The sequence below is a fragment of the Lampris incognitus genome, chromosome 5, assembly GCF_029633865.1.
Source record: "Lampris incognitus isolate fLamInc1 chromosome 5, fLamInc1.hap2, whole genome shotgun sequence".
NCBI classification, from domain to species: Eukaryota; Metazoa; Chordata; class Actinopteri; order Lampriformes; family Lampridae; genus Lampris; species Lampris incognitus.
In genome coordinates, this window is record NC_079215.1 from 5,460,334 (window position 1) to 5,485,371 (window position 25,038).

At 45.1% G+C, this 25,038-nt stretch overlaps 1 protein-coding gene across 2 annotated transcripts; it reads left to right on the forward strand.

The window, feature by feature from the left end:
* The first annotated feature begins 1,419 nt into the window (after nucleotides 1–1,419).
* ift27 (intraflagellar transport 27 homolog (Chlamydomonas)) lies at nucleotides 1,420–25,038 on the forward strand. 2 transcript variants are annotated; one of them, XR_008810256.1, is made up of 8 exons: nucleotides 1,420–1,592; nucleotides 4,272–4,351; nucleotides 14,453–14,512; nucleotides 16,524–16,583; nucleotides 17,397–17,514; nucleotides 17,932–18,041; nucleotides 19,527–19,838; nucleotides 24,901–25,038. XR_008810256.1 is itself a non-coding variant. In XM_056280244.1 (7 exons), the coding sequence occupies exons 1-7, from the start codon at nucleotides 1,532–1,534 to the stop codon at nucleotides 19,632–19,634; spliced, it is 597 nt and encodes a 198-aa protein (XP_056136219.1). In that variant the 5' UTR covers nucleotides 1,420–1,531; the 3' UTR covers nucleotides 19,635–20,018. The 2 variants fall into 2 exon arrangements, 1 of the variants encoding a protein (XP_056136219.1); XM_056280244.1 differs by lacking the exon at nucleotides 24,901–25,038 and having other exon boundaries at nucleotides 19,527–20,018.

Here is a 25,038-nt window from a genome sequence, read left to right on the forward strand (position 1 = left end):
AACACATGTATCCAAACTGACACATGTATCCAAACTGTATCCAAACTAACACATGTATCCAAACTGACACATGTATCCAAACTGTATCCAAACTAACACATGTATCCAAACTAACACATATATCCAAACTGACACATGTATCCAAACTGTATCCAAACTGACACATGTATCCAAACTAACACATGTATTCAAACTGACGCATGTATCCAAACTGACACATGTATCCAAACTAACACATGTATCCAAACTGACGCATGTATCCAAACTGACACATGTATCCAAACTAACACATGTATCCAAACTAACACATGTATCCAAACTAACACATGTATCCAAACTGACACATGTATCCAAACCGACACATGTATCCAAACTAACACATGTATCCAAACTGACACATGTATCCAAACTGTATCCAAACTAACACATATATCCAAACTGACACATGTATCCAAACTGTATCCAAACTGACACATGTATCCAAACTAACACATGTATCCAAACTGACGCATGTATCCAAACTGACACATGTATCCAAACTAACACATGTATCCAAACTAACACATGTATCCAAACTGACACATGTATCCAAACTGACACATGTATCCAAACCGACACATGTATCCAAACTAACACATGTATCCAAACTGACACATGTATCCAAACTGTATCCAAACTAACACATGTATCCAAACTAACACATATATCCAAACTGACACATGTATCCAAACTGTATCCAAACTAACGCATGTATCCAAACTAACACATGTATCCAAACTAACGCATGTATCCAAACTGACGCATGTATCCAAACTGACACATGTATCCAAACTAACACATGTATCCAAACTGACACATGTATCCAAACTAACACATGTATCCAAACTGACACATGTATCCAAACTAACACATGTATCCAAACTAACGCATGTATCCAAACTGACACATGTATCCAAACTGACACATGTATCCAAAGCAAACAAAAATTAACTGGATAAACAATGGGGGGTAAAAAAATTAAAATATTTTATAACGTCCAAGTTAAGTGAAGTGACACGGTTACGTCACCAAGAGGTATGCACATATATAACGCGAACATCTCAGAGAGTTAAATCGCTTCATCCGGACCGGATGAAGCGATTTAACTCTCTGAGCTTTCTGCAACCTGGATTTATTGAGTCACAACACGAGCTTGTTTCAGTTTGTGTTTTTCATTAGCGGCAATTAGACTCGTTTGAGCGGGAGGTTTAAGAGTCTATTTACTATCCGTGCTCTAAAATCGTCCGGGGCAATCAGCGCCCTCTAGAGTTGACGCCGGAAAGGGCCAAGGCCTCGCTCGCCTCCGTCGCTCGTCGGCGTCACCGCGACGAGCCAATCAAACCGCAGTAAACACTACCGCTCCCCGGTTGAACCAATGAGGCGGCCGCTCCGAGCGTCGCTAAGCAACGCGTCGTCTCCATGTTGCCGAGGCTCGGGGAAGACGCCGGGACCGATTTACAGCCGCACACGTCCCAGCGGCGCTCCGGCTCGTATGTGTCCGAAAACCGTCCCGGGGGTGATGGTGAAGTTGAGGGCAAGGTGTCTGCTCGTCGGTAGGTCGAATTTCGACACCGCGTTAGCCACGTAAATGCTACACGATTTGCCCGGGACCCATGCTTTTTTTTGTTGGCTAGTAGGCTAGCTTTAGCTCCGCAACACCGGAAGTTAGCCCTCCGGACTCCGACCCCTAGCATAAACACGTACCTTGTTAAATGTCGACATGTAACGCTAACTAACTATAATATTCTGTCTAGCCTTACCCCTTAACACACAGTATAAATAGCCCTGTTCCAGCATGTGTGGGGTGACTATATCACAAAATGGCTAAAGAACAGCTAACAACACGAGCTGATTTTGCTCATTTTCTTTCACGGATCTACTCATATATTTTCGTAATGTGTGTGTGTGTGTGTGTGTGTGTGTGTGTGTGTGTTAGTGTAGATAGTGTAGAAAACTAAAGCACTTATGATCCTAATTCTTCGTGGAGGTGGTAGGTGTTGTCTCAGAGAGTAAGGGAAAAATCCCAGAAAATTAAAAGTATGCACAATTATGCATAAATATGCAAAATATGCATTTTCTAAAAATGGCTAAAAAACCACTTTTCTCGGCATTTCAGATGATTCTGAGCATCTTTGATTTTTTTTCCCACCTATATAAAAAAAATTTTCTGGGACTTAGAAATGTTTTGGCATTATGCAAAATATATATGCATTTTTACAAAAATGCACTTATGATACTCTTTTTTTTTGGAGGTGGTAGGTATTGTTCCAGAGAGGACCAGAAAAATAGCAGAAAATTATAATAATTATGCATAATTATGCAAAATATGCATTTATTTAAATGACTCTGAGCATTTGGGGGGAGGGAGTTGGAGTGGGGGGGTTAGGGGCAGGGGGAAGGCGGTTAGCTGGCAGGATGAAGAGGACGGAGATTTAGACGGGTGGATAACCAAACCGCTACATTGTAGCGGGGTTCTTCTAGTCGTGCTATATATCCATAAATGTGTCAATCAATTCTCACTTTATTCAGACGCATAGGTAGGTCCATATTAAAGAGAAAAATACAACACAGGACAACAACACAAAAATACAGCTAACAGCAGTTCACAAGTCCACAGTGATTAAAACCTATACAAACATTTGTTCCAGTGTTTCCAGAAACAAGAGGGGTACCTTGTGTCACTTTGTATAGGCCCAGTTAAGAGCGTTGTAATTATATTCTTGGAATCGATTAATCGACACAAATTTATACATAAAATTCCTCAGCACAGCATGAAAAGTGGGAACATTACAAGTCACAAACGCATGACTTGCACTTGTCCATCTTGGAAGCTTGAGCAAGATTCTGAACGCATCATTATGTGCTACCTGCAGCTTTTTGCTTTTTGCTTTGCTATAATCGCACCACAAGTGGGCTGTATAGAGTGGCGTACAGGAGGCCCCAAAAAGAGCAGTTTTAACGTCATCTGTACACATATGACATTTGCGTGCCAGCATATTGGCTTGTGCATACAGTTTGCAACACTGGCGCTGCACATCATCGTCATCACATAAATCATTTCTGATGATGTGACCCAGATATCTTACTTTGTTCACCACATTTAGTGCTTGGTCTGCCATGAAGAATGAAGGAAAATTCTGCTTCTTATATATATATATATATATATATATATATATATATATATATATATATATATATATATATATATATATATATGTATGTGTGTGTGTGTGTGTGTATGTATGTATGTATGTATGTGTGTGTGTGTGTGTGTGTGTGTGTGTATGTATGTATGTATGTGTATATATATGTATATATATGTGTGTGTATATATGTATGTGTATATATATGTATGTGTATCTATATAAAATTCTTATATAGTCTTATATATAATACATGTAATTTTTTAGCTATGTTGATATGTTTTGATAATATCCAGAAATTAGTATAATTCAATAACGTATCTTTATGCATGCTCAATAATCCAGGTAAGAAAATCACAGAAAGGTGAATCAGTTCGTGTCCAGATGAACTGATTCACCTTTCTGTGATTCAGTAATGTGATACCATAGGATAATTCTAGCTATTTGTATAGTAGTATAAAATAAACTATTACACTAATATTTTAGTGTAAAATTTAATCTAATAGGATGTATCGATATGATTATTTTATACAGAAATACAATAAAATTTATTAGTATAATGCATTTGTATAATTTATTAGCATATTGTGTTTATCTGCTTCAAAGTAGCTGCTACATATGAAGTTACCTTTGGATAAATAAAGTGATTCTATCCTAATAACTCTTTAAATCTTCTACTCATATTTTCCATTCAAACCAGGGATATGTTAATAGATGCTAGATATATTCTTATAATGTAATTAATTAATGTAACATTCTCGTAAATCAAGGTGGGAATTTTGCCCATTCTACCAGCAACTGGTAGGTGACTAACCTCCATGTTAGAATTATATTTTATAAAAATAAAAAAAAAACAAGAGAAGAGAAAAATGTGCAATACTCCATTTCAATTTTTCTCTTTTGGTAGGTAAAAAAAAGTGGAGTGGAGTTTTTTTGGACAAAAAAAAAGTTAGTTCCCAGCTCTGAACAACATTTACTCTTTTGAGAGAACATCGGAATCAAAATAAATAGAAATAGTCAAATGTGTTGTTTTGATCTCTCTTGTCCCTCTTGCTCTCTTTATGGGTACTGTTATTGGTTAATTTGCAGGAGATGCTGCTGTAGGAAAGAGTGCGCTCTGTCAGATGTTCCGCAGTGATGGTGCACACTTCCAGAAGAACTACAGTATGGTGAGAACATTAGTATCAGTTTTGCTAAGGAATATTCCTCTTCAAAGTGATTAAATGTAAAATTAGGTGGCTTTGGGAGGCTACCGGCAGTTCAGTGGCACAGTGGTTAGCGCGGTCACCTTACAGCAAGAAGGTCCTCGGTTTGAGCACCAGAGTAGTCTAACCTTGGGGGTCGTCCCGGGTCGTCCTCTGTGTGGAGTTTGCATGTTCTCCCCATGTCTGCATGGGTTTCCTCCGGGTGCTCTGGTTTCTTCCCACAGTCCAAAGACATGTAGGTCAGGTGAATCAGCCGTACTAAATTGTCCCTAGGTGTGAATGTGTGTGTGTGTATGTCGGCCCTGTGATGGCCTGGTGACTTGTCCAGGGTTTCTCCCCGCCCGCTGCTCAATGACGGTTTGGATAATGAATGGAATGGATGGGAGGCTACCTAGATTGTCAAACAAGTTGCTTGTGTGATTCCAAACACTGATAGTGACCAGTTACACACACCTTAGGGCCTCTGAATATAGGCACCAAACCCTCTTGTGTGCCAGCCTGCTCTATAGAATGTATAGTGTACAGGCTGGTATCACTTTCAGCCTAAGCTCAAGAGTGCACGTCTTCGTCCCAGACAAACACTACGTCAGCTGAATAGCACGCCTTCAAGCAGAGAGGGGGCAGGGGGGACAAGCTGTGAAACCACCTATGCTACTGTTTATCTTGCGTGAACATTTAATCCTGGAACCAAAGGCACATGGTAACCATTGATCTATGTGTATACCATTATACCATGGTTTCTCCATTTATGTCATTCCCCTCATTAGATGGCCATTGGAACCTTAATAACAAGGAACCCTAAAAAGATTAACATTATCACTGGACACATCCATTGAATGCGGCACAGTGGCGCAGTGGTTAGCGCGGTCGCCTCACAGCAAGAAGGTCCTTGGGTTCGAGCCCTGTGGTAGTCCAACCTTGGGGGGGGGGGGTCATCCCGAGTTGTCCTCTGTGTGAAGTCTGCATGTTCTCCCTGTGTCTGCTTGGGTTTCCTCCAGGTGCTCTGGTTTCCTCCCACAGTCCAAAGACATGTAGGTCAGGTGAATCGGCTGTACTAAATTGCCCCTAGGTATGAATGTGTGTGTGTGGGCCCTGTGATGGCCTGGCGGCCTGTCCTTGGTGTCTCCCTGCCTGCTGCCCAATGACTGCTGGGATAGGCTCCAGCATCCCCACGACCCTGAGAGCAGGATAAGCGGTTTGGATAATGGATGGATGGATGGATTGACATACTTTTAATGTCAACATCTTAGGCGAGGAGATAAAAGTCAATAGAAGGAACTCTATAATCAAAAAGACTGGTATTTTGCATTTCTCCAGTGCATTTGGGTCAAATTATATGAGCTTAGATTTCTTTTCTGGAGATCCGTTGGGAACCTTTCAAGGACTTAGGTTGGTCCTCAAACCACATTTTGTGAACAGCAGACCAACCTGTTATATTGCAGCCATCAGTGTTGACCCAGAGAATGCTAATCTTCACTGCTGACCTGCATGAAAATGGCAGCTCTGTCATTAGCCTCATACACTAATATATTGACTTGTGGTTGTTCAATACTTCCTTCTATCAATAATTTTCCAAGCCTGTTTGCTGACTATTGAGTGGACAAGGACATGTAAGTGCACGTGTCCTGCACAAAGGCTCATCTGCACAAAGGCATGGGAAAAATCCCTACAACTTTTATATTCTTTAATGACTGATGATATAAATCACTGTATTTCCCCATTGCAGCATTGTTTAGCCCTCTCCATCATTCGCTTTTGTTTTTATGTGGTGTAAATCTTTCAAATGACTTGGATAGACTCAGCTGACCCAGTTCATTTGGTATTCAAATAAGATTATTTCTTACACTATCTAGGTGTGCAGATGCAATACTCAGTTCAGTGTTTACAAAAGGAGTATGCTAATACGCCTTTTGTAAACACGGCACAGTGGCACAGTGGTTAACGCGGCTGCCTCACAGCAAAAAGCTCCTGGATTTGAGCCCTGGGGTAGTCCAACCTTGGGGGTCGTCCCGAGTCGTCCTCTGTGTGGAGTTTGCGTGTTCTCCCTGTGTCTGCTTGGGTTTCCTCCGGGTGCTCTGGTTTCCTCCCACAGTCCAAAGACATGTAGGTCAGGTGAATCGGCTGTACTAAATTGCCCCTAGGTATGAATGTGTGTGTGGGGTTGTGTGTGGATGTCGGCCCTGTGTGATGGCCTGGCGGCCTGTCCAGGGTGTCTCCCCGCCTGCCGCCCAATGACTGCTGGGATAGGCTCCAGCATCCCCACGACCCTGAGAGCAGGATAAGGAGTTGGGATAGTGGATGGATGGATATGCTGATACAAATAATTGCTAACTCATTTTCAGACCACCTTCTGGCAGCAATGCAAGATTCCCAACAGTGTAAAAAGGAGAAACATCATTAATAGTGAATTGTCATGAAGTCATGTTCTGCCTCTTTTCTTGATTATCATGTTCCACACGATTGGATAAATATTTTACTGTATTGGATTAATGTATTTGTGAGAGCAGGGTTAGTGTGGAAGTTACACAGTCAAAATAAGATGAAGCAGTGGATTATATCAAGGATCGGCTCTGAGCCCTTTCTTGTTCGCAGTGGTGATGGACAGGTTGACAGACAAGATCGGGCAGGAGTCTCTGTGGACTGTGATGTTTGCAGATGACATTATGATCTGTAGTGAGAGTAGGGTGCAGGTTGAGGAGAGCCTGGAGAGGTGGAGGTACGCACTGGAGAGAAGAGGAATGAAAGTCAGTAGGAGCAAGGCGGAATACATACACTACCGTTCAAAAGTTTGGGATCACATTGAAATGTCCATATTTTTGAAGGAAAAGCACTGTACTTTTCAATGAAGATAACTTTAAACTAGTCTTAACTTTAAAGAAATACACTCTATACATTGCTAATGTGGTAAATGACTGTTCTAGCTGCAAATGTCTGGTTTTTGGTGCAATATCTACATAGGTGTATAGAGGCCCATTTCAAGCAACTATCACTCCAGTGTTCTAATGGTACAATGTTTTTGCTCATTGGCTCAGAAGGCTAATTGATGATTAGAAAACCCTTGTGCAATCATGTTCACACATCTGAAAACAGTTTAGCTCGTTACAGAAGCTACAAAACTGACCTTCCTTTGAGCAGATTGAGTTTCTGGAGCATCACATTTGTGGGGTCAATTAAACGCTCAAAATGGCCAGAAAAAGAGAACTTTCATCTGAAACTCGACAGTCTATTCTTGTTCTTAGAAATGAAAGCTATTCCATGCGAGAAATTGCTAAGAAATTGAAGATTTCCTACACCGGTGTGTACTACTCCCTTCAGAGGACAGCACAAACAGGCTCTAACCAGAGTAGAAAAAGAAGTGGGAGGCCGCGTTGCACAACTGAGCAAGAAGATAAGTACATTAGAGTCTCTAGTTTGAGAAACAGACGCCTCACAGGTCCCCAACTGGCATCTTCATTAAATAGTACCCGCAAAACACCAGTGTCAACATCTACAGTGAAGAGGCGGCTGCGGGATTCTGGGCTTCAGGGCAGAGTGGCAAAGAAAAAGCCATATCTGAGACTGACCAATAAAAGAAAAAGATTAAGATGGGCAAAAGAACACAGACATTGGACAGAGGAAGACTGGAAAAAAGTGTTGTGGACGGATGAATCCAAGTTTGAGGTGTTTGGATCACAAAGAAGAACGTTTGTGAGACGCAGAACAAATGAAAAGATGCTGGAAGAATGCCTGACGCCATCTGTTAAGCATGGTGGAGGTAATGTGATGGTCTGGGGTTGCTTTGGTGCTGGTAAGGTGGGAGATTTGTACAGGGTAAAAGGGATTCTGAATAAGGAAGGCTATCACTCCATTTTGCAACGCCATGCCATACCCAGTGGACAGCGCTTGATTGGAGCCAATTTCATCCTACAACAGGACAATGACCCTAAACACACCTCCAAATTGTGCAAGAACTATTTAGAGCAGAAGCAGGCAGCTGGTATTCTATCGGTAATGGAGTGGCCAGCGCAGTCACCAGATCTGAACCCCATTGAGCTGTTGTGGGAGCAGCTTGACCGTATGGTACGCAAGAAGTGCCCATCCAACCAATCCAACTTGTGGGAGCTGCTTCTGGAAGCGTGGGGTGCAATTTCTCCAGATTACCTCAACAAATTAACAGCTAGAATGCCAAAGGTCTGCAATGCTGTAATTGCTGCAAATGGAGGATTCTTTGACGAAAGCCAAGTTTGATGTAAAAAAAATCTTATTTCAAATACAAATCATTATTTCTAACCTTGTCGATGTCTTGACTCTATTTTCTATTCATTTCACAACATATGGTGGTGAATAAGTGTGACTTTTCATGGAAAACACAAAATTGTTTGGGTGATCCCAAACTTTTGAACGGTAGTGTATGTGTGAATGAGAGGGAGGACAGTGGAATGGTGAGGATGCAAGGAGTAGAAGTGATAAAGGTGGATGAGTTTAGATACTTGGGGTCAACTGTCCAAAATAACTAAGAGTGCAGGAGAGAGGTGAAGAAGAGAGTGCAGGCAGGGTGGAGTGGGTGGAGAAGAGTGTCAGGAGTGATGTGTGACAGAAGGGTACCAGCAAGAGTTAAAGGGAAGGTCTACAAGATGGTTGTGAGACCTGCTATGTTGTATGGTTTGGTGACAGTGGCACTGATGAAAAGACAGGAGGTGGAGCTGGAGGTGGCAGAGTTGAAGATGATAAGATTTTCACTGGGAGTGATGAAAAAGGACAAGACTAGGAACGAATATATTAGAGGGACAGCTCAGGCTGGATGGTTTGGAGACAAAGCAAGAGAGACATGATTGAGATGGTTTGGACATGTGTGGAGGAGAGATGCTGGGTATACTGGGAGAAGGATGCTGAATATGGAGCTGCAAGGGAAGAGGAGAAGAGGAAGGCCAAAGAGGAGGTTTATGGATGTGGTGAGAGAGGACATGCAGGTGGCTGGTGTGACAGAGGAAGACGGAGAGAACAGGAAGAAATGGAAACGGATGATCCGCTGTGGCGACCCCTAACGGGAGCAGCTAGAAGTAGTAGTAGTAGTAGTAGTAGTGGATGTTAACCGAGGGCTACAAAGAGAAATTGTGAGTGGGTGGTAGATCACTACAACAACTAGTGAGGATATTTTAATGTGGCGGTGTTAAATCACCATATCACCTACTCCTACCTGTACCAATATGGGCCTTCATTCAATGCAGTGCACATTGCGCAAACACACACTCTTACATTTGGACAGGATGCTACTTTTGGCCTTAGAGTTCTGATGAGGGTGCAGAACAGGTAATCCGGTAAAGATTAAATTGGATCTTTGGTCCTATATGTGTGTGCGTGTGCGCATGTCAGCTCTTGCTGTGGTCAGCATTATTGGGGGTTCTGAGGGGACTGGGATGTCGATAATTAATACAGCAGGAATCTGGAAGGCAACCAACTCAGGTACTTAACAAGTATACACACACACACTCACCCTAACACTCTCACACTCACAAAGGACAGAGGGCTGAGTTTCTGCATACTGTATAGGCCTGGACCCAGACTTGCGATGTTGTTTGTGGTGTTCCTGACGTAAAAAAAAATTATGAACCTCTGCAACACTGGATATATCTATATCTATATATCTCTATATATCTCTCTATATTTTTATTTTTTTTTGTGGATTTTCCCCCCTTTTTCTCCCCAAATGTACCCGGCCAATCACCCCACTCCTCCCGAGCCGTCCCGGTCGCTGCTCCACCCTGTCTGCCGATCCAGGGAGGGCTGCAGGCTACCACATGCCTCCTCCGATACGTGTGGAATCGCCAGCCGCTTCTTTTCACCTGACAGTGAAGAGTTTCACCAGGGGGACATAATGCATGGGAGGATCACGCTGTTGCCCCCAGCCCCCCCCCCCCCGAACAGGCACCCCGACCGACCGGAGGAGGCGCTAGTGCAGCGACCAGGACACATACCCACATCCGGCTTCCCACCCGCAGACACAGCCAATTGTGTCTGTAGGGACGCTCAACCAAGCCGGAGGTAACACGGGGATTCAAACCGTCGATCCCTGTCTTGGTAGCCAATGGAATAGACCGCTGCGCCACTCGGACACCCAACATTGGATATTTTTTAACAGATAAAGTGTCCGCTGACCCTCTCTCTGTAAAAAATATGTATAATCTCTACCAATAATTAATTCCATCCAGGTCAGATCGTTAAAGGGTGGCAGAGGCTTTTGTCCATTCTCCTCACGTCCCCCTTTGAAATGTCAGACAGCCTGTGGCAGTATTGCAATTTATTTGTTGCTAATAAGCTCTCATTGACATTCCAGTGTGATGCTTGCTATGCATCTCTGCAGCTCATTAGCTCAGTCTTAGCAAGGATCACATTTGTGTGTAGTAACGTGTTTGTGCCCTTTTGTGTTTGCATGTGTGTGTGTTAGACAACACGCCATTTTGCTTTCTTGCCTATGTTGTTTGTGTATGGATGCATTTGTGAGTGTGTCTGGGTGTGTGTGTGTTTGTGAGTATCTGCGGGCCCTTTTTTTAATATGCCCATATCCTTTTGTGTTTTTGCATGCGCGTGCATGGCTGCATATGCAAGTGTGTACATGTTGTAGGTTGCGGTCCTTAGTGCACTGCCCTGGTCAGGGCCCAGGAGATCACAGCAGAGCAGAGATAGGTGCTGACATAAAGACGCCCTGGTGTGCTTCTTCAAGGTTGCCACAGATCTCACACGCTCAGACAGGTTGCGGACAACAGCAGCTTGCAACTATCCAATCCACTTAGGTCTGCTTTAGATCCCCAAGTGCTCGGGAAGAGGCCTCAGGGTATCCGTTTGAATCACATTAGAATGAACGTTATGAAATCACAACGTACACATATATCCTCACCATAATACACTTTATTTTGCAACACCTTGAAAACCCCCAGGCCCCCAGACGGCTGCTTGTAGACTTCAGCTCTGCTTTTTTAGACCCTGCAGCCACACGTCCCTCTCAATAAGCTCAGACAGACATCTGTTAACCCATATATCATCAGTCGGTGTCACTCCTTTTTGACCAACAGGACCCAGCAGGTCCGAGTGAACCAGACATTATTTGAGTCTGAAGTCATTAATACAGGCGTTCCTCAAGGATGTGTGAGTTCTCCCATACTGAATCAGAATCAGAAACACTTTATTTGTCGTTTCATTTCATGTTCGCAAGTGCATGAAATGAAACGAAACATGGTTTCCCCCAGCGCAAAACACATATCCAAAAACTACAAGAACTACAAGAACACATATATCCAAACTAATACATATATCTAAAAAAAAAAAAAAAATCACTGTCCAGGAGAACGAATGCCAGCCAGGATGACTGTCAGAACTGCCTGTCCACATGGGCTAGCAGTTAGCTTAGTCTTCCCCGCTTTCGCGTCCTATCAGGTCGCTCTCAGTGTTTCCTCTTCGGGCGCAGCTCTTGTAAGGGCTGTTGTTCTTGGACCTACAGGATGCAGCAGACCAGCCCCCCTCAGCCGATCCAATGCTAGCTCCCCCAGCCAGACACCTTCGACACACCTTCTCGCACTCCACACGACGACACTAAAAACACAGTCAAGGCTAGGCGAGGCCGCTGCCAGACCACCATTGGTGTTATCGGAACTGCCGGTGTGCATGGGCTAGCAGTTGGCTCAGCCTGCCCCGCTTCCGCGTCCTATCAGTCCGCCCTCGGTGTTACCTCTTCGGGCACAGCTCCAGGGAAGGCCGTGGTCCTTGGGCCCACAGGACGCGGCAGAAACAAGTTCTCCCAGCCATCAAACGAAGACAAACTTGGACGTAGACCTGGACAAAGACACTGCATGGACGGTACTGGGTGAGGCCGCCGCAAGCGTGAAATCGTGCCACCATCCTCTCATACTGGTACTGGGTGAAGCCGCTGCAAACGTGAATTTGCCTGTTTAAATTTTAATACAAATGATTGCACAAGCAGTCATCCCAACACTTTTGTTGCCGGGTTTTCTGGTGACACGGCCATCTTGGGACTTATGGATACAGACACTGGCATTTCTGGCTTTAGCTTAGAGGTTGAAAAGTTTTTACAATGGTATGATGCCCATTGTAAACACTAAGAAAACAGAAGAAATTATTTTTGATCCAGGACATTTGGGGGAGGCGGCATGGCGGTGCAGTGGTTATTGCGGTCGCTTCACAGCAAGAAGGTTCTGGGTTCAAGCCCCGGGGTAGTCCAACCTTGGGGGTCGTCCTGGGTCATCCTCTGTGTGGAGTTTGCATGTTCTCCCGGTATCTGCGTGGGTTTTCTCCGGGAGCTCCGGTTTCCTCCCACAGTCCAAAGACATGTAGGTCAGGTGAATCGGCAGTACTAGATTGCCCCTTGGTATGTATGTGTGTGTATGTCAGCCCTGTGTGATGGCCTGGCGGCCTGCCCAGGGTGTCTCCCCGCCTGCCACCCAATGACTGCTGGGATAGGCTGCAGCATCCCTGCGACCCCGAGAGCAGGATAAGCGGTTCGGATAATGGATGGATGGACATTTGGGAGATCATTCTCCACTACTGATCCATAATACTTGTATTACCCAGGTTCGTTCTTACAAATACTTGCATGTACATGTTGAGTGTAATATGTCTTGGAAGGTCCATGTGAATTCTGAATGCACTAGGATCCAACAGCAACTCTGCTTTTTGCACAGACTCAGGGTGTTTGGGGTTGGACAGAGGGTAATGATGTTATTTGATCATGCTGTGATAGAGAGTATATTATGTTATGTAATTTCAGCTTGGTTTGATAACATATCAGTTATGTTAAAATCACAAATAAGCAGACTGGTCCACACAACAGTGAAAGTGATGGAGGTGAGGGAACGTCCCTCCCTCCAAATGCTCTTTGAGAAGACAGTAGCTCGACAGGCTAGGGAAACTCACTGACCCCTCTCATGTCCTGTATTCAGAATATGAACTGCTCCCATCAGAGAGACACTACAGGGTTCCAATTAAATAAAGGAAAAACACCTGAACAAGTATAAAAAGTCTTTCGTCCCTCTATCAGTGAATCTCCTGAACTCAGGACATAAGGGGAATGTGAAATGAGTGGCTGTGTTTCACACATTTGAATGCACTTTATGTCCGCACTTGTCTGTGCTATGCACATTATGTCTGTTACTGCACTAATAATGTATGTACTTTTATGTGGCAGCCTTTATGTCCAAGACAAATTTCCCTCGGGACAAATAAAGAATCCCAGGACCTTCTTGCTGTGAGGCGACCACGCTGCGCCACTGTGCCGCCTATATTTATGATATTATGATTTCAACTACAGTCCTGGGTCCTGGGTTCGAGCCCTGGTGTAGTCCAACCTTGGGGGTCGTCCAGCCTTGGGGGTCGTCCCGGGTCATCCTCTGTGTGGAGTTTGCATGTTCTCCCCGTGTTTGCGTGAGTTTCCTCCGGGTGCTCCGGTTTCCTCCCACAGTCCAAAGACATGTAGGTCAGGTGAATCGGCTGTACTACATTGTCCCCAGGTGTGAATGTGTGTGTGTGTGTGTGTGTGTGTGTGTGTGTGTGTGAGCTCTGTGATGGACTGGCGACCTGTCCAGGGTGTCTCCCCGCCTGCCGCCCAATGACTGCTGGGATAGGCTCCAGCATCCTCATGACCCTGAGCAGGATAAGAGGTTTGGATAATGGATGGATGGATGGATGGACAATGTGAACAACTTATACAATCATGGTACCGTCAAGTGCCTTCTATAAAAGCATCCACCAATTTGATTTATTCATAACGAAATCCTTGGATTGCATACCACTGATTCCATAAAGCAGAGGTTGCCAGTCTCACTCCTTGGGACCAAAGTACTGCCTGGTATTCAGCCAGGATCTGTTCTGCTGGGTATGCATTTGTCTGATCAGCCAGTTTTTAGTCGTGGCACAAAAGGGGAACTTTATTAGCTACCTGGCAAAAACGAAAACCAACAGTGCAATCTGAGAACTGGGATTGAGAACCAATGTCTGAAGGGGTGTTTTGCAGAGCAGAAATGGCATAGTACTAATTAATAACTTAATAGTAATATTAATGTTGCATTCCTTTGGCAGACGACTGGAGTGGAGCTGCAGATGAAATGTGTCAACGTTCCAGAGAGCAGCGACAGTGTGGTGAGTCCGCCCTTTGCCTCCTAATCGATCATGAAAGCTGTGTCTGGCAAGGTCATCGACAACTTTTGCAGGTTGTCTGCAATGGTCTGCACTTGGTCTCTGTTTTAGAAGTTTATTGGTGAAATGAGGAAATTATATGGTAAATGTTAAAATCCACCAATAATGCAGTATGCATGGTGGGAAACGATATTGGGCCCCTGCACTGACCCTATGACTTTACATTACATTACATTACATTACAGTCATTTAGCCGACGCTTTTATCCAAAGCAACTTACAATAAGAGCATAATTTAATGTAGGAAATCAGGAGAACTACTAGTCATCAGAGGTCATAAGTGCATCTTCTCTCTAAACAAGTATCTTAGGGCAAAACCAGTGCTCAAGTAAAAGCACAAGAAAGAGTTTTTTTTTTAAATGAGTGAATACAATAAGTGCTAAGAGCAAGTAACAGGGTAGTAGTTCTTGAAGAGGTGAGTTTTCAACCTGCGCTGAAAGATGGGCAGCGACTCCTCTGTCCTGACATCAGTGGGGAGTTCAGTCCACCACTGTAGGACCAGGACAGAAAAGAGCCGTGACCGGGTCGATCGGCAGCAGGGGCCTCTTAGCGACGGGGCAACCAGGTGTCCCAAGGCAGCAGAGCAAAGTGGTCGGGTGAGGTTGTAGGGCTTGACCATGGCCTGGAGATAGGAAGGAGCTGTTCCTTTCACTGCCCTATAGGCTAGCACCAGAGTCTTAAAATGGATGCAAGCAGCTACTGGGAGCCAGTGTAGGGACATGAGAAGGGGAGTTGTGTGGGAGAATTTAGGGCGGTTGAACACCAGACGATCTGCAGCTGCAGCTTTTCTTTACTATTTTGTGTTTTCTCCGCCACTGTGCATGTCATGGTTGTGTGGGCTGGGTCAGCTATGCTCACCTGTCCCCAACTATATGATTGGCTTGCCATGTCTGTTCCTGCACCTGTGTTGCCCTCGTGATCCCCATTCCCTTATTTGGCTTGCCTTTCCGGTTGCTGCCCCTGATTGCCCCATGATTGCCCCATTTACCTGATTGCCTCTGCTTTACTCATCTGTTCCCCTTTCCCTGATTGGCTTTTCTGTTCCTGCCCTGCCCTGCTCAGCTGCACCCAATTTCCCTGATTGGCTCCCCAGTCTTACATATTCCCCCTGGTTGCCCTTGCTCAGGCGGCACGGTGGTGCAGTGGTTAGCGCAGTTGCCTCACAGCAAGAAGGTCCTGGGTTCGAGCCCCAGAGTAGTCCAACCTTGGGGGTCGTCCCGGGTCATCCTCTGTGTGGAGTTTGCATGTTCTCCCCGTGTCTGCGTGGGTTTCCTCCGGGTGCTCCGGTTTCCTCCCACAGTCCAAAGACATGTAGGTCAGGTGAATTGGCCATACTAAATTCCTCCTAGGTATGCATGTGTGTGTGTGTATGTGGGCCCTGTGTGATGGCCTGGCGGCTTGTCCAGGGTGTCTCCCCGCCTGCTGCCCAATGACTGCTGGGATAGGCTCCAGCATCCCCGCGACCCTGAGAGCAGGGTAAGTGGTCCAGATAATGGATGGATGGATGCCCTGGCTCATTGTCGGTTCGTAAACACATATATGTTGACTCTTGGTTGCCGGATGCTTGATGCCTTGTACTGAGTTCTCCTTGCTGTCTGTAGCTACTGTTCCTGTAATGTAAGTTCGTTTGCCTTATTAAAGCTTTGTTCAAGCCCAGCCTGCCCTTGCTGTCTGCATTTGGGTCCTCTCTTCCTGCCCCAGGTGTGACAGTGCAGCCATGATGCAGCATAGATCCAGAATTGTGAGAGTAATAGAATGACTGACTGATCGAGAAAATTGGATAGTCAATCAATTGTACTGTTATTGCAAGCAAGGCTAACATGCAGAAAAAGATGTCTTTGCATTGCAGCCCTGTACATCAAACATCTTTTGCTTACTCCTGAGCAACACCCCTACAATAAACAGATGATACACTGCTTTTATTTTCATTCTTGTTGCTGGTTTCTTTCTTTCAGGAGCTGTACATAATAGACACTGCAGGGAAGGAAACATTTCGGGAAGCCTGTGAGAAGATGGTATGGCCGCCTCTCCAGTGTTGCTCTTAGTCCATGCTCCGCTAAAAGTAAACAGCCCTGAACAAATTTAATTTTGTGAAATATCCGATAGAACATGCTCGGTCTCTCTTCCACTGGCATGCTCTCAGCCCTCTCTACTTAGTGTGTCTGTCTGTGTCAGATCACACTACTTTCTCTTTCCCTCACTCGCCATCTGTCCTATAATTCTTTTCTCCTGCTTCTCGCTTTTCACCTTTTCATTTCCTCCACACTTCATGAGTTTTCTCCATAAGTCCATGAGTTTCCTCTGTTTGGTGTCTGGGCTCAGCCTTGGAGATAGGGTGAGGAGCTCGGACATCCGGAGGGAGCTCAGAGTAGAGCCGCTGCTCCTTCACATCGAAAGGAGCCAGTTGAAGTGGTTCGGGCATCTGATTGGGATGCCCCCTGGGCGCCTTCCTTTGGAGGTTTACCGGGCACGGGCAACTGGGAGGAGACCCCGGGGTAGACCCAGAACTCGCTGGAGGGACTACATGTCCAATCTGGCCTGGGAATGCCTTGGGATTCCCCAGGAGGGGCTGGAGGGCGTTGCTGGGGAGAGGGACGTCTGGAATGCCCTACTTAGCTTGCTGCCACCGCAACCCGACTCCCGGAGAAGCGGCTGAAGATGAATGAATGAATGAATTTCCTCCACGCTTTCCACATTTTCTCTCATTCTCTGTCTCAAAGAGGACTTTATTGTCTTGTCTTTTAGTTACCTTTTTCTATCCTTCAAGATTGTACTAAGTCTGTATCTCTCTCTCTCTCTCTCTCGCTCTTTCTGGACAACATCCTCAGTGGGGACAGCCATCGGTATTGTGCCTGGTATTTGACCTGACCAGTGAGCAGTCTTTCACAAACTGTACCATCTGGATGGACAAGGTTCGCTCCCACTGCCAGGGCCTGAATGTTCCAGGTACCTCAGACCATGGACCTTCGGGAAAAGTGTAGAATTTCAGAAATATTTCATCAGTTATTTTGTGGAATACCTTTTGGTGTACCTGGAATAGTCATGGATATTCTATAACTATTCTATTGAATAATGAAGGAACTTCTTTAATCTGTCATGGGTGTTCTGGTCTGGTCTTTTAAGTTCCAGAAGAGTTGTGGGTTATATGGAATAGCAGCCATCTTTTTATTGTTTGTTTTACGCTGCACTTAAGAGTGGTTGCTAGCAGAGTTTTGCGGTAAAGCATTGACTGGAAACTGAAATCTTTTGTATTACTATGCTCTACACAGTCATTGCGTCAGCTGATCTTTAAGTGTATATGAAATGTATTTATCCCTTCATAACCAGTATGTGTGTGTGTGTGCATGTGCTCATTCAATTTAGCTGTGCTGGTGGGAAACAAGTCAGACCTCTCTGCAAGGAGGGAGGTCCAGTCATCAACTGCCCAGGAGTGGGCCCAAAGCCAGGGACTGGAGTACCATGAGACGTCCGCTGTGAGTCACTATACAACAGCCCTATGTAGTAGCTCAGTAGGTAGAACATGTGCAGCAACACTGCCAGGTTTGGGGATTTCAGAGTTATGGAGGTCATCTATCTTAAAAAATATATATGTACTAATGTTCTATCAGGATGAATAGAGTCAACTGATTTATAATCAATGTGGTCTGACTGGTGGCGAATACCTAGGCTCGGTAAACAATTCAGAGAAGGGCGTCCAGGTGGCGTAGCGGTCTATTCCTTTGCCTACCAACACGGGGATCACTGGCTCAAATCCCCATGTTACCTCTGGCTTGGTCGGGCGTCCCTGACACAATTGGCCGTGTCTGCGGGTGGGAAGCCGGATGTGGGTATGTGTCCTGGTCGCTGCACTAGCGCCTCCTCTGGTTGGTCGGGGTGGGGGAACTGGGGGGAATAGCGTGATCCTCCCACGCGCTATGTCCCCTGCGGTGAAACTGCTCACTGTCAGGTGAAAAGAACAGGCTGGTGACTCCACATGTATCGGAGGGGGTATGTGGTAGTCTGTAGCCCTCCCTGGATCAACAGAGGGGGTGGAGCAGCGACCGGGAGGGCTCGGAAATGTGGGGTAATTGGCCAAGTACAATTGGGGAGAAAAAGGGGGTGAAATCTAAAAATAAAATAAATTCAGGTGTTCTTACTTAAATGAAATGTTCAAGGCCAGTTTTCTGGATAAAATCATCTGACGACATCCACCATGTCCTCCTCATCCCCGTGTTAATATCAATAAAAGATCTGAGGATAGAGAGATAAAGATGTGTAGGCTACATCATTTACTATGTAAAAGGTCTTAAGGTTTAAGGTATTAAGGTCTGTAAAATATGAAAAATACGGATTTTTGATCCTTTCCTCCACCTACCTATGATGCTACATAAATGATGCAGCAACATGTCTGCAGAGACACCACTGTGCCAGTTCAATGTGGGTTAGAGTCATTGCTAGCTATATAATGCTTCCACCGATGGTTCTGTGGTGATGCCACCATGTTTGCTTTGTTTGGGTTCACACGTTCCGTGGGTCGGTGCAGGAGCTGCGTCTGACTGGAGTTTCATTTCAGCAGTAAAACAATAGGCTGCAATTTAAACGTGCTTGCAGTTTACTCTTTTTCATAGGATGTGTCAGCAAAGGTGACTTATGAATCTATTTGCTGTTGTATTTTTCCATAAAGTACTTATCTAATTAAGAGATCAAAACCTTGTAATTAGCACCGTGTTTGTATAGTCGTTCCAAAAATTCCTTGTCCATATATCCAATTGTGTGTCAGCCCTGTGATGGCCTGGCAGCCTGTCCAGAGTTTCTCCCCGCCTGCTGCCCAATGACTGCTGGGATAGGCTCCAGCATCCCCGCGACCCTGAGAGCAGGATAAGTGGTTCGAATAATGGATGGATGGACGGAGTTTTGATCTTTACAATGGGCTGGCACATTTCTCATTTTTTGTGTGTGGGTGTGTGTGTGTCTTGCAGAAGGAGATGGAAAACTGCGATGCACCATTCCTCACTCTAGCCCAGGCGTTCCACTCTCTCTACCAAGACCAGCTCGAAACCATCAAGAGCCTAAAACCTCCAGCCTAGGATCCCCACCAGCCCTCTGTGACCAAGATAATCAAAGTTTCTGTCAAGTACCCAGAACCATAATCATTTTGGAAATTACTACTAATTTAACTTTTTTTTTTTGATTATGATAAAAGGCAAAATCACCTGAAATCCCTAGAAAAGGCTACATGCTTGTTCATTCAGTCGTCCTGAATAATTTGGACAGATCGACAATAAATTCTGGTAAGTGATATTTTTGTGAGGCAGCTCAAGACAAAACCTGTTTTTTTCTGTAAATACCCTTCCAGTTGTTTAAGATGCCTTGCCAGCAGAGGTTGGCATATTATGAATGATGTTTTTATAAGATCTTAAGTTTCTTATTCTTTTATTAAAACTCATCTTGCCACATTGTCTGTTTTCTGTTAATTTCTGCTGTGTTTTGATGGCATGGTTCAGAGTTACTGTCATGTTATTGTCAGCAGGCTTTGTTAAAGGAAAAAGAGAATATGACTCAATGTGGCAAAAATGCAATCAATACACTGTGTTCCCCACATTCCCTCTTTCTCTGCTCCTCTCCCATTAATTTGATAAAATGATCCAACCTAGGCGGCACGGTGGTGCAGTGGTTAGCGCGGTCGCCTCACAGTAACAAGGTTCTGGGTTCGAGCCCCAGGGTAGTCCAACCTTGGGGGGGGGTCGTCGTCCCAGGTTGTCCTCTGTGTGGACTTTGCATGTTCTCCCCGTGTCTGCGTGGGTTTCCACCCACGGTCCAAAGACATGTAGGTCAGGTGAATTGGCCATGCTAAATTGCCCCTCGGTATGAATGTGTGTGTGTGTGTGTGTATGTCGGCCCTGTGTGATGGCCTGGCAGCCTGTCCAGGGTGTCTCCCCTCCTGCCGCCCAATGACTGCTGGGATAAGTCCCAGCATCCCCGTGACCCTGAGAGCAGGATAAGCGGTTCAGATAATGGATGGATGGATGGATCCAATCTATAATGCCTTTATTTTGTGTGTATATGAGCCAAAACAGTATGACCACCTGCCTAACATGCTGTTGGTGCTCCTTGTGTCACCAAAACAGCGCTGACCCACCAAGGCATGGACTCTACAAGACCCCTGAAGGTGCCCTGTGGTATCTGGTACCAAAACATAATCAGCAGTTATTTCAAGTCCTTTAGGTTGTGAGATGGAGCCGCCGTGGATCGGACTTATCAGTCTAGCACATCGCACAGATGTTCAATCGGATTGAGATCTGAGGAATTTGGAGGCCAGGGCAACACCTTGAACACTTCATCATGTTCCTCAAACCATTCCTGAACAATGTGTGCAGTGTGGCAGAGCATATTATCCTGCTGAAAGAGGCCACTGCCATCAAGGAATACCATGAAGGGGTGTACCTGGCCTGCAACGATGTTTAGATAGGTGGCACGTGTCAAATTGACGTCCACATGAATGGCTGGACGCAGGTTTCCCCAGCAGAACATTGCCCAGAGCATCACACTCCCGCCACTGGCTTGTTGTCTTCCCACAGTGCATCCTGGTATCATCTCTTCTCCAAGTAAACGATGCACACGCACCTGGCCATCCACGTGATTGAAAAGAAAACAGTACTTGTTGGACCAGGCGACTTTCTGCCACTGCTCCCAGTTCCAATGCTTGCGTGCCCATTGTAGGCACTTTCGATGATGGACAAGGGTCATCATTGACACTCTGACTGGTCTGCGGCTACGCAGCCCTATACGCAGCAGGATGTGACACAGTCTGTGTTGTGACACATTCCTCCCGTAATCATCATAAATTTTCTGTGACTTGGGCCACATTAGACCTTCTGTATGTTCGGACCAGATGGGATAGCCTTCGTTACCCTCACGCATAAATGAGCCTTGGGCGCCCAACACCCTGTCACCGGTTTGTGGTTTATTCCTCCATGGACAACTCTTGGTAGGTACTCACCACTGCTGACTGGGAGCACCCCACACGTTTTGCTGTTTCAGAGATGCTCTGACCCAGTCGTCTGGCCATAACAATTTGGCCCTTGTCAGAGTCGCTCAGGTCTTTATTCCTGCCCATTTCTCCTGTATCCAACATGCTGACTCTGAGAACTGATGGCTTGCTTACCATCTAATCTACTCAGACCTTGACATGTGCCCTTGTTTAGAGATGATCAATGTTATTCGGTTCACCTGTGAGTGGTTGTAATGTTTTGGCTCATATATGGAAAGCACTAAGGAAGAACTGCTTGCAGCAAACAAGTCCTGCTACTGTGCCAAAGTTGCAGAGTATGATCTCATATTTGTGGATGAGAGGTGTATTTTATTAATGTACTGTTGGCTGTTGATGCTACTCTCTCCTCCATATGCCCCCCTCAATAGCAAGGAAGAGGAGGAGAAGGAGCAACAGTCTACAGACATCTCTCCCTTTATGTTCCCTTCCCTTTCCTTCTTCTCATCCTGTCTGCTTCCTTTCATCTTCTTTCTGCTTTCTCTTTTTTTCCTGGCTTCCTCACTCTCTACTCTCACCAACTCCTCCCATCATCTGTTTTTCCTACTACTACTACTACTACTACTACTACTACTACTACTACTACTACTTTGGCTGTTCCAGTTAGGGGTTGCTACAGTGGACCATCTGTTTCCATCTCTTCCTGTCCTCTGCATCTGCATCTTCCTCTGTCACACCAGCCACCTGCATGTCCTCTCTCACCACATCCATAAACCTCCTCTTTGGCTTTCCTCTTTTCCTGTTCCCTGGCATCACCATATTCAGCATCCTTCTCCCAATATACCCAGCATCTCTCCTCCACACATGTCCAACCCATCTCAATCTTGCCTGTATTGCTTTGTCTCCAAACCGTCCAACCTGAGCTGTCCCTCTAATATACTCATTCCTAATTCTGTCCTTCTTCATCACTTCCAGTGGAAAATCTTATCATCTTCATCTCTGGCACCTCCAGCTCCGCCTCCTGTCTTTTCATCAGTGCCACTGTCTCCAGACCATATAACAGCTGGTCTTACAACCATCTTGTAAACCGCATCGTCTGTTTTTCCAATGTGCTATTACCCAGTATAGTCCCCAGCTCTCTCTCTCGCTCTAATTCCAAGCATGATCATCAGATTTCAGTTCAAACTCGACCTCATCACGCACCCCCACACTTCACTGCCATAGAGGGCTATTGGTTCAATTACTGTCCGAAATAGTTTTAGTCCCATTTTAACTGGAATTTAGATGAACAATTGTTTTATGGCATATGATAATGCACTGATAGCTTTCTCTTTCAGTTCACTTGTAGCGAGGTAAAAGTTTCCATTGATGCTTAATTTTAGCCTAATTGATGATAAATAAATGATAATCGGTTGTAGCAGTGGTTGACTGTAGTAGTAGTAGTGGTTGATTATAGTAGTGGTTGGTTGTAGTAGTGACTGGTTGTAGTAGTAGTAGTAGTGGCTGGTTATAGTGGTGGTTGGTAGTAGTAGTGGTTGATTGTAATAGTAGTGGCTGGTTGTAGTAGTGGTTAGTTGTTGTAGTAGTGGTTAGTTGTTGTAGTGGCTGGTTATAGTAGTGGTTGATAGTAGTAGTGGTTGATAGTTGTAGTAGTGGCTGGTTGTAGTAGTGGCTGGTTATAGTAGTGGTTGATAGTTAGTAGTGGCTGGTTATAGTAGTGGTTTGTTGTAGTAGTGGTTGATAGTTGTAGTGGCTGGTTGTAGTAGTGGTTGATAGTTGTAGTAGTGGCTGGTTGTAGTAGTGGTTGATAGTTGTAGTAGTGGCTGGTTATAGTAGTGGTTTGTTGTAGTAGTGGCTGGTTATACTAGTGGTTGGTAGTGGTTGATAGTTGTAGTGGCTGGTTGTAGTAGTGGTTGATAGTTGTAGTGGCTGGTTGTAGTAGTGGTTGATAGTTGTATTAGTGGCTGGTTATAGTAGTGGTTTGTTGTAGTAGTGGCTGGTTATAGTAGTGGTTGGTAGTAGTAGTAGTGGTTGATAGTTGTAGTGGCTGGTTGTAGTAGTGGTTGATTGTAGTAGTGGTTGATAGTTGTAGTAGTGGCTGGTTATAGTAGTGGTTTGTTGTAGTAGTGGCTGGTTATACTAGTGGCTGGTTGTAGTAATGGTTGAAAGTTGTAGTACTGGCTGGTTGTAGTAATGGCTGGTTATAGTAGTGGCTGGTTGTAGTAATGGCTGTTTATAGTAGTGGCTGGTTATAGTAGTGGTTTGTTGTAGTAGTAGCTGGTTGTAGTAGTGGTTGGCAGTATTATTTCTTAGCAAACCGTTATACATGTATTTTGCATGCACTTGTCCAAACACGCATAGTTACTGATAGCTCTCTCAACACACACACACACACACACACACACACAAACTCTTCCTCTCTCCGGCTCATTCCCTGCTTTTGTCCTTTAAATCCCAGCTGCAGTTCTCTCTCGCATCACTTTGGTCATGTCTCCCGATGCGGCTCTAACAACCAGTAATCACCGCTGTAATTAAGCTGCCTTCCTTTCAAACCGGGTCAGAGTCACATTCTTGTTCTCGCTCTGGAACCAGTGCCGTTCAATCAAATGTGGGCACGTTGCGATAATGTGATGCCATACACAATAGCTTTTATCTTATTGTGTGCACATTGAAACGGCACCTTATAATGATGAATAATACGGCTCTTAGGCGTCTAGCTGCAAACATGGAGTGCAAATGAGGCAACAGAAATTGATATTCAAGATTCCGTCCAGCCATCCATTATCTGAACCGCTTATCCTGCTCTCAGGGTCGCGGGGATGCTGGAGCCCATTTCCAGCAATCATTGGGCGGCAGGCGGGGAGACACCCTGGACAGGCCGCCAGGCCATCACAGGGCCGACACACACACACACACCTAGGGACAATTTAGTACAGCCGATTCACCTGACCTAAATGTCTTTGGACTGTGGGAGGAAACCGGAGCCCCCCGAGGAAACCCACGCAGACACGGGGAGAACATGCAAACTCCACACAGAGGACGACCTGGGACGACCCCACCAAGGTTGGACTACCCCAGGGCTCGAACCCAGGACCTTCTTGATGTGAGGCGACCGCGCTAACGACTGCGCCACCATGCCGCAATATTCAAGGTTGTAGGGCTTTTATCTGTCGAAAAAGGATTTGAAGTAAAAAGTGCAGTTTTAGGGTTTATCAATGTAAGACTATTTTGATTAATTTTGTACTAGCGTTACTTTAAGAGGTTGACTCAACTGCTTCGTATTAATTTGCTCAGAAGATGTCGGTGCAGCTGTATGTATTTTTGAACCATAAATGGGTTTTGATGACCATTTTTCTTTCCCACAGGATTTTGTTCTGGAATGAATCTTGTCACCGTGAGTTTTTAAGCACGCATATCGAACGGCTTGTAATTGATAGTATACCGTTGTGTTAATGCACTCTTCAGCGGGAGATCATAATTATAGTAATTAAAACCATTGTCTC

What these genes read in the sequence shown, in the direction of transcription:
- ift27 (XM_056280244.1), top strand. Translation starts at nt 1,532, where the DNA reads ATGTGTCCGAAAACCGTCCCGGGGGTGATGGTGAAGTTGAGGGCAAGG. An exon ending in TCCAGAAGAACTACAGTATG is followed by an intron (nt 4,352 to 14,452) that starts GTGAGAACATTA and finishes TTCCTTTGGCAG; the next exon opens with ACGACTGGAGTGGAGCTGCA. An exon ending in AGTACCATGAGACGTCCGCT is followed by an intron (nt 18,042 to 19,526) that starts GTGAGTCACTAT and finishes TGTGTCTTGCAG; the next exon opens with AAGGAGATGGAAAACTGCGA.